General features: G+C 36.1%; 1 protein-coding gene across 2 annotated transcripts in view; it reads left to right on the forward strand.

The window, feature by feature from the left end:
• OXCT1 (3-oxoacid CoA-transferase 1) overlaps window positions 1–15,671 on the forward strand; it is a 143,918-nt gene that overhangs the window by 79,125 nt on the left and 49,122 nt on the right. The window contains exon 14 of one of the 2 annotated variants that reach the window (XM_073014782.1): window positions 5,781–5,852. The exons of the other annotated variant lie outside the window; for it this stretch is intronic. Coding sequence (XP_072870883.1) covers window positions 5,781–5,837 — 57 coding nt within the window. The 3' untranslated portion in view covers window positions 5,838–5,852. Of the gene's footprint in view, window positions 1–5,780; window positions 5,853–15,671 lie in introns of those variants that run through there. 2 annotated transcript variants of the gene reach the window in all.

Consider the following 15,671-nt stretch of genomic DNA (forward strand, 5'->3'; position numbering starts at 1 on the left):
TTTTAACAGTTCTACCCTGAGCATCCAAAGGAGGAAAACTTGACAAAACAGTAGTTGGCTCCTTAAAGCTCCCTGTTGATTGTGATGATGGTAAAACCCCAGGCAAGCAAATAAATGATGGAAAGATGTGCCGTCCGCTGAATCTATATTCAGAGCTGCTCTAGTGCCTTCTGAATGCCTATTTTTGGAGAACAGCTGGCATTGATTATTGACTTATGAAGGGAAGCAGATGTGTATGGTCAGCAATGAGAGCTGGTTATGAAAGCACAAAATAGCAGCCCACTGGACAGGGCTGCAGTACGTGAGTGGCACAAGAGCCAAGAGCCCTCCTCTATGTGGAGAGGATTGAATGAGGCATTCTTAGGGCAAGAAAGAATGGGACACTTTTGGTGTCTTTTTTTTTCCCTTTACTCCCTCACATTTTTCACATCTTTGTGCATTTGAAAAGAATAAATACTAATTAATGTCATACTCATATGTGCTACATATTTGAGCACATAAAATTGATTGGGTTCTCTAGACATGCTACCTGTTTTAAATAAGTCTCTAGTATTCCTGGTTATAAAACTACAAGGGAGTTTGTGTTCAAGATTCAATCTGTTTAGTTGCATCAATTGTAATCCAAATATTAATCCAAAATATAGATATTTAAATATATTATGACATAGGTGAAGAAATAAGCATAAATCTCTAGATATTGTTTTAACTTTAGTGTATTGTTCATTTGGTCCTGAGGTTCAGGAAAAGAAAGACAGGTGGAAAATCCATATGAGGTCATATGAAACTTTTACAATTAGTAATGTCTTTGTCTTATTAGTGTAATGTAGTGGAAAGCTCATAAAACTTTGGAATTAGACATACTTGAGCTTAAATACTGGTTCTTTACTTATTGATCATGTAGTGTATCACTGTTATACTATATTCATTGGTAAAATGACAATTTTTAACTCCTGCTTGTTCTGAGGATTAAATTCACTAATTCATTCAACATGTATTGATCTGGCATATATTAAGGGTTCAGGCACTGTTAAATATAAATGACAATGTTTTGGGGGATGCAATAGTTAACAAAACAGACAAAATTCTTTGCATTTATGGAGCTGATATTCTAACAGGGGTCAGCAAACTGTGTTCCCTGTACCAAATCTGACCCACTGCCTATTTTTGTAAATTTTTCTTGGAACATAGCCATATCCACTCATTTACGTATTGTTTATGGCTGCTTTTGTACTGCCACAGCAGAGTTAAGTAGTTAGGTTAGAAACTGTGTGGCTTGCAAAGCCTAAAATGTTTACCATTTGGCCCTTTACAGAAAAAGTTTGCCAACTCCTGCCTTAGCTCATTGATTTGAAACTTTTTTTCTCTAATATAAGCAAGTAATGCCCTACAGATTTTTATATTGTTTCAGTGTCTTCAAAATACTTTCTAATCTTCCTTGTTATTTTTTGTATGGCCCATTGTTTATTTAAAAGTATGTCAGTTTCCAAATATTTGGTGATTTTCCACATAACTTTAAAAAAATTTTCAGTTTAATTATTTTGAGGTGAGAGAACACACTTTATAATATCAGTCCTTTTAAACTTGAGACTTGTTTATGACCCAGAATGTAGTCTATTTTAGTAACTGTTCCATTTGCACTTGAATATATATTCTGCTCTTGTTGGGTACAATGTTCTGTAAGTGCCAATTGGTTCAAATAGGCAGTTAGTATTGTTCGAGTGTTCTGTGTCTTATCAATTACTGAGAGAGTAGTCTTGAGATCTTCAGCTGTAATTGTGGATTTGTCTGTTTTTCTTTCAGCTATATGACTTTTTGCTTTATCTGTTTTAGAGCTGTTACTGCTTGCATTCATACACATTTAAGCTTACATTCTCTTGATGAATTGATCTGTCATTTTGTCTCTTCAATAATATTCCTTATATTGAAGTCTACTATCTGATGCTGATATAGTCACTCTTCAAAGTATGTTTCTCCATTCTTCTGCCTATAACCTGTGAACACCTTTATTTTTAAGTAAGTTTTTGTAATCATATCGTTAGATTGTTATCTTATAATCTCTAAATCATATAATTATAATCTCTAAATTGGAGGTTTAGACCATTTACATTTAATGTAGTTATCAATATGGTTGGGTTTAAATCTATCAGGATTTTTTTTTTTTCTGTTTACTTCATCTGTCCTTTCTGCCCTTTGATTTCTTTGGGATCAGTTAAGTATTTTTTGAGTATTTTATCTTTACTGTTGGATTACTTTTTACTGGCTTCTCTAGGGTCTACCATATATGTATTTTATCACAATCTACTTCAAGTAATATATCACTTTATATATAATGTAAGAATTATACAATAGTAAACTTCTATTTTCTGCCCTTATTGTGTGTGTTCTTTAGTGATATTTAATTCTGCATGTGACATAAACCTTATACTTTGCTATTATTTTTGCTCTAAACACTCAACTATCTTTTTAAGTAATCTTTAAAAATGAGGAAAAATCTTTTGTATTTTTCCAACATATTTTCTGTTTGTTGTACTTTTTCTATGCACAGATCTAGATTGCCATTTGATGTTGTTTTCCTTCTGCTTGAAGGACATCCTTGGATGTTTCTTGTGGTATAAAATCTGTGGATGTCTCTCAGGTTGATCTTTTTCAATATTTGCTTTTAAGCTGTGTTAAGATTAGTTAAGAGTAGCCTTTAGTTGCAGTCTAATTTAGCCCCACTACTGAGGCAGTCTTCTTCAGACGACTCTGCCTGATGCTCCATATATTGCAAAATCTTTCCTCACTGTTTGGTAGGATTGTGAATCGTGCCCAGATCTGTGTTTGTTTTGAGCCTTTTTTTTTTTTTTTTTGTCTAATGCTTGCTTAGTGGTTCTTTTTCAGGCTTTGACTAATTTCTTCTTATGTATGCACATATCCGTACCCTGCCAAAGACTTGAGACCTTCTTCCTCTGCAAATCTGGGCTCTCACTCTGTATAATACCTCCTTTCTGGTATTTTCAGATCTCAAATTGTAGTTGCCTCAGGCTCTCTGAAGCCAACAAAATTGCTGAGTTTCACTTCCTGTACTGCAGCTTGCAGATTCTCTCCAGGCAGAGTAAGCTGGGGGAAATTGTAGACCTATCTTGTTGGCTTCTCTTCTTTCAGAAATGGTAGTCCCATACTGTGTGTTGTCTAATGTCTGAGAGCTACTTTTTCGTGTCAGTTTGGTTTTTCTAACTGTTTAATATCATCAATAACATGTTTGAATTTATGTCATTGTGTATTTACCAATGCTTTTCTTAGTACAAATCCCTAGAAATAGAATATCTTTGTCAGTATTTTAGGGATTTTGATGTATCACTGAGTTACTGGCCAGAAAAGTTATCCCCGTTTACTTTCACACTGTTTCTACTCTATTACCAACACTGAGATCAGCTTTTTAAAAGCTTTATTATTTTCTTCTGTTATTTGGCATTTCTTTAAAAAGCTGCTCTCTGGGATTGTTTAAAGGGCAGCCGTACATTACTCTTCTGGAGGGCATTTAATCGTTTTCTTCTTGTTTTGGAGACCTTCCTTTTGGCTTCTAGCAATTATCTCTCATCAAATTCCAGTGTTGCTCTCTTTAGTTATATTAAAAAACAACATTGATAATGACTATTCTGTGCTAGTGAATGTATCTTAGGAGATCCACTGTAACAAGCATGTATGTGAATGTGTGTGTACTTCTTCTGTTTATAATATTTTGAACAAACTCTAGATGTGGAATAGAATAAAAGCATAGCTAATTTTATCTCCTGTGGTACTCTTTAACCTATTCTGTCAGGGAAGCTTTTCCTCTGCCATTAATGAATACTCAGGCTGCATGACATTTCAGCTCACTCCAGGAAAATAAACAGCTTTTAGGTCACTTTAATTCATAAACTCAGTCTTCATTCAGACATTAGAGGGTCCATTCCAAAACAGTGAACAATGCTTTAATAATCATTCAAAAGCAATGCATCTCCTCGTTTTTGATCTCCCAGCTACAGTCTGCCTGCATTTGAAGGTTATATGGTATTATTTTGCTCTTTCTCTACTCCCCTCCTCTTCTAGCTCACTGTTTGGCACCCGCCAGGATCAAAATTCAAGAGAAAGGGAAGGCAAGGAAATAGGGCACAAAAGATTTTACATAGCAGGAGACTGGTAATACTGTTTGCTGGCTCCATGATCTCTGGTCCATAAAAGTATTTAAAGCTGATCCCTCTGTGTATGTGGAGTGGGATGAGCGGTCATCTTTAGAGACCCCCTTCTTGGTTCCTCCTGCAGCAGCTGCTCCTATGGGTGATGGCTGGATGCTTCCCCAGCAGCTTCTGACTCTTCTGTGGTCCACTTAACACATAGACTCTTACTGGAAGAGTCCCTCTTCCTGGGCTATCCTGTTGACAAAGCATTAAAACCTGTTGAGGTTGGTCCTCTCTCACATGGCCCCCATGTGGGAAGCACTCACATTTCTTGTACTGCCTCCAGTGATAGCATAGTTACTTCCTCAAAACAGCCCCTTTAACTTTCTCAGGTAGGAGTCAGGCAGCACTCCCTATCTGCGCTCCCCATCTTTCAGGCTCTGAGTTGTCAATGGAGTGAGCAGCAGGCATACCCTTACCCCTTCCTTTGTTGCTGAGAAATGTGGGGGTAGGTAGGATACTTTTCATCAAATAAATCCTTCATACAAAACCTTTGCTATTCCTATACTATATTCCTTGGTCCTGCTGAGGGTCCCAAGAGCCTTGGGATGTGCTTTTGACTATTTCCTTTGTAAATTCTACTTCTGAGCGTCTATCCTACATGCTGGTATCTCCTAGCTCTTCTGTTAATCAAAAGTGAGACAGTAAGATCTCATCTAGCATATGGTTACCACCACTTTTGCTCATGAACCTGGCTTTTTCTTGTTGCCATTAATCCTCCCTATTTATCATATTTAATTCTTCACGTGATATAAATCTTACAATATTTTGCTATTATTTTTGCTCTAAACAGTCAACTGTCTTTTTAAGTAATCTTTAAAAATGAGGGGAAAAACTCTAATATGTTTCCAACATATTTGCCCATTTAAGGTCATATTCAGCTAAGCCTTGGTGCATATAAGGGTGTTTTCCATCTATGGTACTAATACCTCTGGGCAGTTCCCCCTAGCCTGTTCTGTTTTCCACAGAGGACTGTGGAAGAACCCAGCCAAGCCCTGTTGCCCTACTAGAGAATAAAAATACTGACCCATTGGGATGGAGCTTTACTTCCTGTGCTGATTAAAAGTGCATTTAATGTCTTCAGAATTTCCAAGAGCAAAATATTATTTTCTCTCATACAATTTAACAAATGGACATGCATTTTTTTCAGAAAGGCAACTTTTTATTAGTGATTCACTGATTTGGGATGTTATTAGAAACATAAGCTTTTTATTATACTTTTCCTGGGTGCTATATTTGGTTATCCAAAAATACTTTTATCTATGACTATCTGGAAAACATGTTGAAAATTAATGTTTAGTTTCCTTATTTACACCTGATATTTTCAGACTAAAGGTATATTTAGAGACTGACATATTTGATATATTCATTTTGTGAGGAAAATTTCTCTTACTTGAAAGATCCTGTCAATGATTAAAAGCTATGATTAAGGTTTAAAAGCCACAGCTAAATTCTAAATCTATTTTTACAAGGAGGGAGCTAATAGTTATTAAGCATATGCCACTGGCCAGGTTCTGAATATTTATTGCCATTTTATCCTCACAGAAACTGAGTTAAATACAAATATTCCTGTTATTATAGATGAAGAGATTCAGGCCAAGGGAGTTAACTATTCAAGTTCACATCTGTGGCAAGTGATGGAAAGAGAAGTGGAATTACAGTCTTCTTTGCTCTTATGTGCTTCACATTCTGCCACAGGTACTTTTGGGGATATTTAACTGCCTTTCAGAATGGAAGCAAAACAACGTGCAAAATACATAAAAATCTGTATAGCATTCTGTAAGCCTTATGAAGAAATGATTGTCAGGTAAAGCCTGTTGTAGTTTGAAGGATGTATGTTGAGTATACATAACTGTTGTTCATGGTGGGATTTTATTGTAGGTGGACCATTTGCATGTTTTTTCTTCTGCATCCTGTTTTCTTTAAGCTTTTACCCAAATTCAAAAGTTTCCACTGCCCAGTCACTTATAATTAACTTAAATGTCATATATGAAGTACTTTATCCACTTTATTTACCCATTTTGTTTTTTATAATCTACCAATCAAAGAATTCTTTGGAAAATTTCAGGCCCTCCACAAAGAATGTTTATAAAATTATCTTGCAATACTTGCTAAATGGGAAACATTGAAGCACAATTGGAGAAATATCAGAATTATTGCAAAGGGAGGAATACTGAAGATAATTTTTAAAAAGATTAATATCTGAAAGGAACAAAAGCAAATTCATTAGCAAGCCATTTCACCCAGCCTAGGCCCTCACACATGTTAACCTTTGACAGAAGCAAAGGGACATGAGAATGTGAAAGACTTTCTCCATCTTCAACAATCTTACAGAGATTTTGCCTTTTGATTGCTACCTGAGTCTTTTTTATCTGGAGGAAAGGAAATATTTCTCTCCTTGCTGTGTTTCATATGATGTATTTTGAACAACTGCTTACTTCTAAGACTTTGTTTCTTCACTGGAACGTGGATATATTCAACACATGGACTGAAAGAAAGGTCAGCTAGATACCGGATTCCAAACCATGCTGCTACACTGCCTACCAGACACTCTTGTAAGAATTTAATCAAATATTCTCCACCTCCTCTGTTGTTGAAAGGCAGACTTCTTTGCATAGAGTAGGATTTTGGTCATTTTTGAATCAGTCGATCTCTGTCTCATGAACAATGAGTGAGTTTGATATTTGCTATAAATATCCTTTTGGCTAATGATGCATTTGTATAACTGCAGCAGCCTCTTCTCATTAAACAGCTCACTTAAAGGGAGGAGAAGACACATTAAAAATGATAGATGAGGCTTCCTCAAAACCCATTATTAGTAATATGATAAATCATAGTGTTGCTGATATGACTTAGCAGGGAATGAAACCAAAGGGCTAATGACTACTGCTGGTGACCCTGCAGCTAAAGGCTAATGAATCCTGAAGACTGAATTTTATTAAATGACTGAATTTCACATTCCCAGTTAGTGAAATCTTTCTCTATTCTTTTGGTTTAGAGATCATCTTGATCAACACTTTTGAAAAAATGTTTAAATATAGTCTTTATAAAAATAGAATAGTAAATGCATACATCCAGCTTAGACAGTTATCCACTTATGGTCAGTCTTGTTTCATCTGTACTCAATTTCCCTTCTCAGATTATTTTGAAGCGAATGCTGCACGTATTCCATCCACAAACATTTCGGCATTTTCTGAAAGATTATTTTCAAATTTCTTTATAATAGGATTCTTTTCATAAACTGCAATTCTGTTATCCCACCTAACAGTAAGGAATTAAGGATATAATTCTTTGATGTCATTCAGCTATACAGCACCCTAATGTTATTAGCAGAAAACCTGAATCAGGAGAAATGAAGTGACTCAGCTCAGGCTGCAAAACTCTAGTTAGTAGCTAAGCCCTAGGACCCATCTCTTCTGTCTATAGTTTTGTAGGGATGCTCTTTCCACTACACAGAGGAAAGTTTACCTTTGAAAAACAACATCCCAATACAAAGAACCTTCCTTGTTTCTTTCAAATACCCTTAGAAGCGACTGTGTCCAAAAACTATCATGAGAATGAATAGACAGCCTACAGAATGTGAGAAAATATTTGCAATGTATCCATCTGACAAATGACTAATATCCAGAGTCTGTAAGGAACTTAAGCATATTTACAAGAAAAAACTAACCCCATTAAAAAGTGGGCAAAGGGCACGAGCAGACACTTCTCAAATGAAGACATACATGTGGTCAACAAATATGAAGAAAATCTCCAGGGGCAGTGGCTCATGCGTATAATCCCAGCACTTTGGGAGGCTAAGGCAGGCGGATTACTTCAGGTCAAGAGTTCGAGACCAGCCTGGCCAACACGGTGAAACCCGATCTTTACAAAAATACAAAAATTTGCTAGGCATGGTGGCATGCACCTGTAATCTTAGCTGCTTGGAAGGCTGAGGCAGGAGAATCACTTGAACCCAGGAGGTGGAGGTTGCAGTGAGCTAAGGTCACACCACTGCACTCCAGCACTCCAGCCTGAGCAGCACAACGTGACTCCACTAACAAAAAGAAGAAAAAAAAAAAGCTCAACATCACTGATCATTATGATCATTAGAGAAATGCAAATCAAAACCATAATGAGATACCATCTCACTCCAGTCAGAATGACTTATTACTAAAAATTAAAGAAAAAAAAAAACAAAAAACATGCTAGCAAGGTTGTAGAGAAAAAGGAACACTTTTACACTGTTGGTGGGAGTGTAAATTAGTTCAACCATTTTGGAAGACAGTGTGGCAATTCATCAGAGACCTAGAGGTAGAAATACCATTTGACCATGCAATCCCATTGCTGGGTATATACCCATGGGAACATAAATCATTCTACTATAAAGAAACGTGTGTGTTATGTTCATTGCTGCACTGTTCACAATAGCAAAGACATGGAATCAACCGAAATACCTACCAATTATAGACTGAATAAAGAAAATGTGGTACATATAAACCATGCTATACTATGCAGCCATATAAAGCAACGAGATCATGTTCTTTGCAGGGACCTGGACTGATTTGGAAGCCATTATCCTCAACAAGCTAATGCAGGAACAGAAAACCAAACACTGCATATTCTCACTTGTAAGTGGGAGCTGAATGATGAACACACATGGACACTATTGGGGTAACAATACATGCAGACGGCCTGTTGGGGTATGGGGGTAGCGAGAGCATCAGAAAGAATAGCTAATGGATGCTGGGCTTAATACCTAGGTGATGGGATGATCTATATGGCAAAACACCATGGCACACATTTACCTATGTAACAAACCTGCATATCCTACACATGTACCCTACTACTTAAAATAAAAGTTGAAGGAAAAAAAAAAAAAAAAAGAGCAGCGGCTGTGTCCCTGCAGTCACTTTACCTTTCTAGACCTCAGCTCTTTATTTGTAAAATGTGATCCATGGCATAGCTTTTATTCAACAAAATTAAGATTTTTTTTTCTTTTTGCATTAGATGTTGTATTAACAATGAGGGGTAGAGTGGAAGCAAACCCAATAAAGTCCTTTCCTGTGTAGACAATATTTTTATATCTATGATGAGGTTAATAATATGTGGGAGACAGTACTATAAGGTCAGTGCAGTACACTAAACACAAAATACATTGGTTTGGGAAGAACTAAATGAGTTTGCATTAGTTAAGTCATCTTGTCCAGTAACATGGTATAGTTTACTATCCAGGTATCATTTTACCTCCATTACATTTGTTACATTATTTTATACTTCTTGTCAATATTTTGAGCTGAATAGTCGATTTCAGTTTCCAAATGTCTATTGCTAATATAAAGGAAAACTGTTGATTTCTGTATATTTCTTATACCTATTCATTTTACTAAATTTTCTTATTAGCTATAACAATTTAAAAAAAATTCTTAGACACTCTACACAATTCTCTTATCTGAAAATATTTAAATTTAATCATTAAAACAATGTAAATAGTAATGATTGAGGAACTTGATTTTGGTAAATTAATTTAGAGTTTTAACTTAATATTATGTTTGCTGTTTGTGCTTCTAATAAATGTTCTTTATACTGTTCTAGCAGTTTACCTTTAGTCCTTTGCTTAATTCTGTAAACTGAATGGCAGTTGAATGTAGTCAGTGTGTTTCCATCTGTTTAATCAAAGTTCCTCACCTTGAATTTATCAATGTCATTATTTAAATTGATGTTGAATTTGTTTTTTAATACAAATAGTCAATTTTTAACAATTTGTAAGTTATTCTTGTGCCTTTTCATCTCAAATTTTCTGACTTCTTGTGGCAATTTTGTTAATTTACATTTTCCAAAAAGCATCCATTTATTTTGGATTTTCAAATTCATTCACCCAAAACATGTCATATTCTTGTATACCTTTAATTTCCTCAGACTTATTTTATCTTCTCTTTATCCTAATGCTGTAGATGTTCAGAGTTACTAATTTTCTTTACTTTTACTCACTTTTTAATGTTATAGTAGTTCTAGATTTGTAAATTCAAATGTTTACTTTATTTGCAGTCCTTACTATTAAAATCATTTAAGGCTGTCTATGTTTCTGAAAATAATTTTAATTGCATGTCATAATCTTTGAGAAAGTTCTTACTTTCATTAATTTCTGGGTAGCTTCTAATTTCAGTTTTGATTTCTTTTTTGTCCCAATAATTTTTTTTTTTTAATACTTTAAGTTCTAGGGTACATGTGCATAACGTGCAGGTTTGTTACATATGTATACTTGTGCCATGTTGCTGTGCTGTACCCATTAACTCGTTAGCACCCATCAACTCGTCATTGACATCAAGTATAACTTCCAATGTTATCCCTCCCCTCTCCCCGCTCCCCACAATAGGCCCTGGTGTGTGATGTTCCCCTTCCTGTGTCCAAGTGATCTCATTGTTCAATTCCCACCAGTGAGTGAGAACATGCGGTGTTTGGTTTTCTGTTCTTGTGATGGTTTGCTGAGAATGATGGTTTCCAGCTGCATCCATGTCCCTACAAAGGACACAAACTCATCCTTTTTTATGGCTGCATAGTATTCCATGGTGTATATGTGCCACATTTTCTTAATCCAGTCTGTCACTGATGGACATTTAGGTTGATTCCAAGTCTTTGCTATTGTGAATAGTGCTGCAGTAAACATACGTGTGTATGTGTCTTTATAGTAGCATGATTTATAAGCCTTTGGGTATATACCCAGTAATGGGATGGCTGGGTCATATGGTACTTCTAGTTCTAGATCCTTGAGGAATCACCACACTGTTTTCCACAATGGTTGAACTAGTTTACAATCCCACCAACAGTGTAAAAGTGTTCCTATTTCTCCACATCCTCTCCAGCACCTGTTGTTTCCTGACTTTTTAATGATTGCCATTCTAACTGGTGTGAGATGGTATCTCATTGTTATTTTGATTTGCATTTCTCTGATGGCTAGTGATGATGAGCATTTTTTCGTGTGCCTGTTGGCTGTATGAATGTGTTCTTTTGAGAAATGTCTGTTCATATCCTTTGCCCACTTTTTAATGGGGTTGTTTGTTTTTTTCTCGTAAATTTGTTTGAGTTCTTTGTAGGTTCTAGATATTAGCCCTTTGTCACATGAGTAGATTGCAAAAATGTTCTCCCATTCTGTAGGTTGCCTGTTCACTCTGATGGTAGTTTCTTTTGCTGTTAAGAAGCTCTTTAGTTTAATTAGATCCCATTTGTCAATTTTGGTTTTTGTTGCCCTTGCTTTTGGTGTTTTAGACATGAAGTCTTTGCCCATGCCTATGTCCTAAATGGTATTGCCTAGGTTTTCTTCTAGGGATTTTTTGGTTTTAGGTCTAACATTTAAGCTTCTAATCCATCTTGAATTAATTTTCGTATAAGGAATAAGGAAAGGATCCAGTTTCAGCTTTCTACTTATGGCTAGCCAATTTTCCCAGCACCATTTATTAAATAGAGAATGCTTTCCCCATTTCTTGTTTTTCTCAGGTTTGTCAAAGATCAGATGGCTGTAGATGTGTGGTATTATTTCTGAGGGCTCTATTCTATTCCATTGGTCTATATTTCTGTTTTGGTACCAGTATCATGCTGTTTTGGTTACCGTAGCCTTGTAGTATAGTTTGAAGTCAGGTAGCATGATGCCTCCAGTTTTGTTCTTTTGGCTTAGGATTGTCTTGGCACTGCGGGCTCCTTTTTGGTTCCACATGAACTTTAAAGCAGTTTTTTCCAGTTCTGTGAAGAAAGTCGTTGGGAGCTTAATGGGGATGGCATTGAATCTATAAATTACCCTGGGCAGTACATTTTTTTGTGTCCTCTTTTATTTCACTGAGCAGTGGTTTGTAGTTCTCCTTGAAGAGGTCCTTTCCATCCCTTGTCAGTTGGATTCCTAGGTATTTTGTTCTCTTTGAAGCAATTGTGAATGGAAGTTCATTCATGATTTGGCTCTCTGACTGTTACTGGTGTATAAGAATGCTTGTTTTTTCCTTCAAATTTCAAAGGTTTGGAGGAGTTACTCTTTACATTGCTTTTTGGAATTTATTGGGTTTTCTTGGTGGCCAGGTAGCTTGATTTTTTTTCTAAACTTCACATGAAAATAAGATAATTTTATATAAGATTGAGCTTGTTAGTTATTGTATTCAGATCTTTTACTTTCTTTGTGTGTTAGTTCTTGGAGATAGTGTGGTTAGTAGCAAGCGAGTAAGCATAGAAATTTAAAGACCTGAATTCTAGTTTTAGCTTTATTACTAACAAATTGTGGCCTTATACAGATTACGCTCTCTCTGTTGGTCTAATACAGTACAGTCCAGAAAACTCGCTCTGATAATGGAGACATTCTATATGTGCTTGTACAGTATGGTAGCCATTAGCCACATGTGGCTTTTGAGTACTTGAAATGTGGCTAGTATAACTGACAAACTCAATTCCTAATTTTGTTTAATTCAGATTTATATAGCCACATGTAGCTAGTCTAACTTATCAGACAGTGCATATCTGATCTCTGAAATCAAGTTCTTGGATTCAGTAAATCCCTAACAGAACTGAAAGCTAAAATTTAACCTCTAAGCTGTGGATTTACACATTTCTAAAGATGCTACGATGTAATGGGGAATTTTGAATACTTAGAAAAAAATCGATATTTGAGAGGTGGTAAAACTTCAACATTTTTCTACCTGGTTCAAGCGTCTAACATGTATAAGACCTAGAAATAATCTACATTTAATAATTTAGCCTATAGTAATCTTAAAGACTTTTAAATGTGGAGAGTTATTTTAATGAGGATTTGCTTCTGAAAGTCAATGCTATGGTGAAAATCACATTCAAGTATTGCTTCTGAGTATATTTTACTTCCTTGTCAAAAGTTGCAAAACACATAAAATCTAACATATGATGTTCTCCCAAGGGGCATTGGATTGAAAAAGAAAGACAAATTATAACTTATCTAGAAACTAATAAAAATAAGAACTTTATTTCAAAGCTTGAGGAATACAATTAAAATTATACTCAGGATAATAAGAGAACCTTAAGTGCTTTTATTACTTGCAGAAATGATACATTGACCACTTCTGGCTTGTGTGCATTCCTTACCTATCTAATGCATGTAGGGGGGCATTGTTGAAGAACTTGCAGCATTCAATCATACTAGCAACTGGGATGGTATCAGCACTGGAACAGATGATCATGGTTATTGTTAAGGTCCAGATAAAGCAGTTGGTTTTTATTTGGGGGTCATATGACATATATCCTTAAGCCCTAGAGTTATCTTGATAAGTTCACATTATGAAAGCAATATGGGATTGGGACTGGGTGAACATGAGTTTTCCATCTCCCATTTTATCCTCTCTGTTTCCAGACCTCTTCTGTCTAACAATAACCATGATCATCTGTTCCAGTGCTGATACCTATCCCAGTTGCTAATATGATCGAATGCTGCAAGTTCTTCAACATTGCCCCCCTACATGCATTAGATAGGTAAGGAATGCACAGTATTTTACATTTACCGGTCTCTCTCCCCTTTTAACCAGTGCAGTGGAATTATTTTAAGTAAAAGGCAGAGTTTTAAACTTTGTTTCCAATAAACTCAACACTACCCATATTACCATTTGACAACTCAGGTAGATCATCGTAGTATTTCTACTAATACTTCATTTATAGAGAATTATTAGAGAATAAGATATTCCATCTATGACTTTTTTTTACATTATCCAAATTTAGCTATGTAAGTACCAATTTCTAAATATAGTTCTGAATAGAAAATTATCTAATCAATCTTTTTACATTTGTGCATAAGGAAAATAAATAGGTTCTGCATGGAGGCCTGACACAGACTCCTCATAAGCTTTGACTCAAGTACATGTTTTAGCCATTCACTATTTGTTTGGCATATTTCTGGGTTATAATTGTAGCCTAGGACAGATCTAAATAACCAGACTCTTAAAAATTAATCCACAAATATTACAAAAATTGCTGTGTTAAAAGGCAAAATTTATCTTTTTTTTTTTTTTTTTGAGACGGAGTCTGGCTCTGTCGCCCAGGCTGGAGTGCAGTGGCCGGATCTCAGCTCACTGCAAGCTCCGCCTCCTGGGTTTATGCCATTCTCCTGCCTCAGCCTCCCGAGTAGCTGGGACTACTGGCGCCCGCCACCTCGCCTGGCTAGTTTTTTGTATTTTTTAGTAGAGACGGGGTTTTGCCGTGTTAGCCAGGATGGTCTTGATCTCCTGACCTCGTGATCCGCCCGTCTCGGCCTCCCAAGGTGCTGGGATTACAGGCTTGAGCCACCGTGCCCGGCCTTTTCTTACTTTTTTACTGCCATAAGTTTATGAAAACAAACTGATTACTCTAACACTTAGAAACTTTATCTGCTAACATAATTCCATCCTGAATGTAACTTCTGCTTATAATCATGTAGTTTTTAGGAAAGTGAATTTTTATAAATCATGGCTTTCAGGTTGGTGAAAAATGAATGGTTTGTTTATAAGCATATTGGAAAGCTTTGTAACTTTAGTCCTGAAGGATCTGACTGTATTTTTAGAAATTGTACGTAGGACATCTCTAGGCTTGCTGTCTGCTTCTTAATAAAATTACTTAACACCATCCAACAGATTAGGAACAATAAGAAAGAAAATAGTGCAATAAGTTCAACGTATTGGACTTTTAAAAATAGGAGGCATCTTTTATGGGGATTCGATTACCTCCTTCCGGAGTCTGGGGAGACTTCAGCCAGGTTTTTTTCTGACTTGTTCTGTGACTTCAGGTGATTTATTTAGCTTTTCTTCATTGAACAGTATTTTCCTTTTTTTTTTTTGAGACGGAGTCTCACTTTGTCGCCCAGGCTGGAGTGCAGTGGCATGATCTCAGCTCACTGTGTGACGTCCACCTCCTGGGTTCAAGCGATCCTTCTGCCTTAGCCTCCTAAGTAGCTGGGATTACAGACCCACGCCACCACGTCCGGCTAATTTTTGTATTTTTAATACAGCTGGGGTTTCATCATGTTGGTCAGGCTGGTCTCGAACTCCTGACCTCATGATCCGCCCGCCTCACCCTCCCAAAGTGCTGGGATTACAGGCATGAGCCACCACTCCCAGCCCCTTTTATGTAAAGGAGCGCTTGTTATACATTCTGCAAGTACTTTCTAGGTGATGAGGACTATCTTTATATAATTGAGTTGATTAAAAGATATTCAGTATGAACAAAGTAAATCATAACAAGAAAAATAAGAATACTAAAAAATAGAAATGGTACATCATTTGTCATAGAGCAAAAGTCCAGTCTCTATTTCTGATTTTCTCAAACTGGTAATAATATGATCAAAGAACATTGTTTTAAAAAGTCCTAAAGACCATGTATGATTTTTTTTTTCCAAAGCTCTATCAGAATCTAAGATGTCTAGCGTCAAGATAGGCTTATCAACATAATGAATTGGATAGTAAAGTTTTTTTCATTGGGAATAAAAACAAAAATCCCATGCATGCCGTTCTTAGATTTATCTTA

Source organism: Chlorocebus sabaeus, chromosome 4 (genome assembly GCF_047675955.1).
Source record: "Chlorocebus sabaeus isolate Y175 chromosome 4, mChlSab1.0.hap1, whole genome shotgun sequence".
In the NCBI taxonomy this organism is placed as follows: domain Eukaryota; kingdom Metazoa; phylum Chordata; class Mammalia; order Primates; family Cercopithecidae; genus Chlorocebus; species Chlorocebus sabaeus.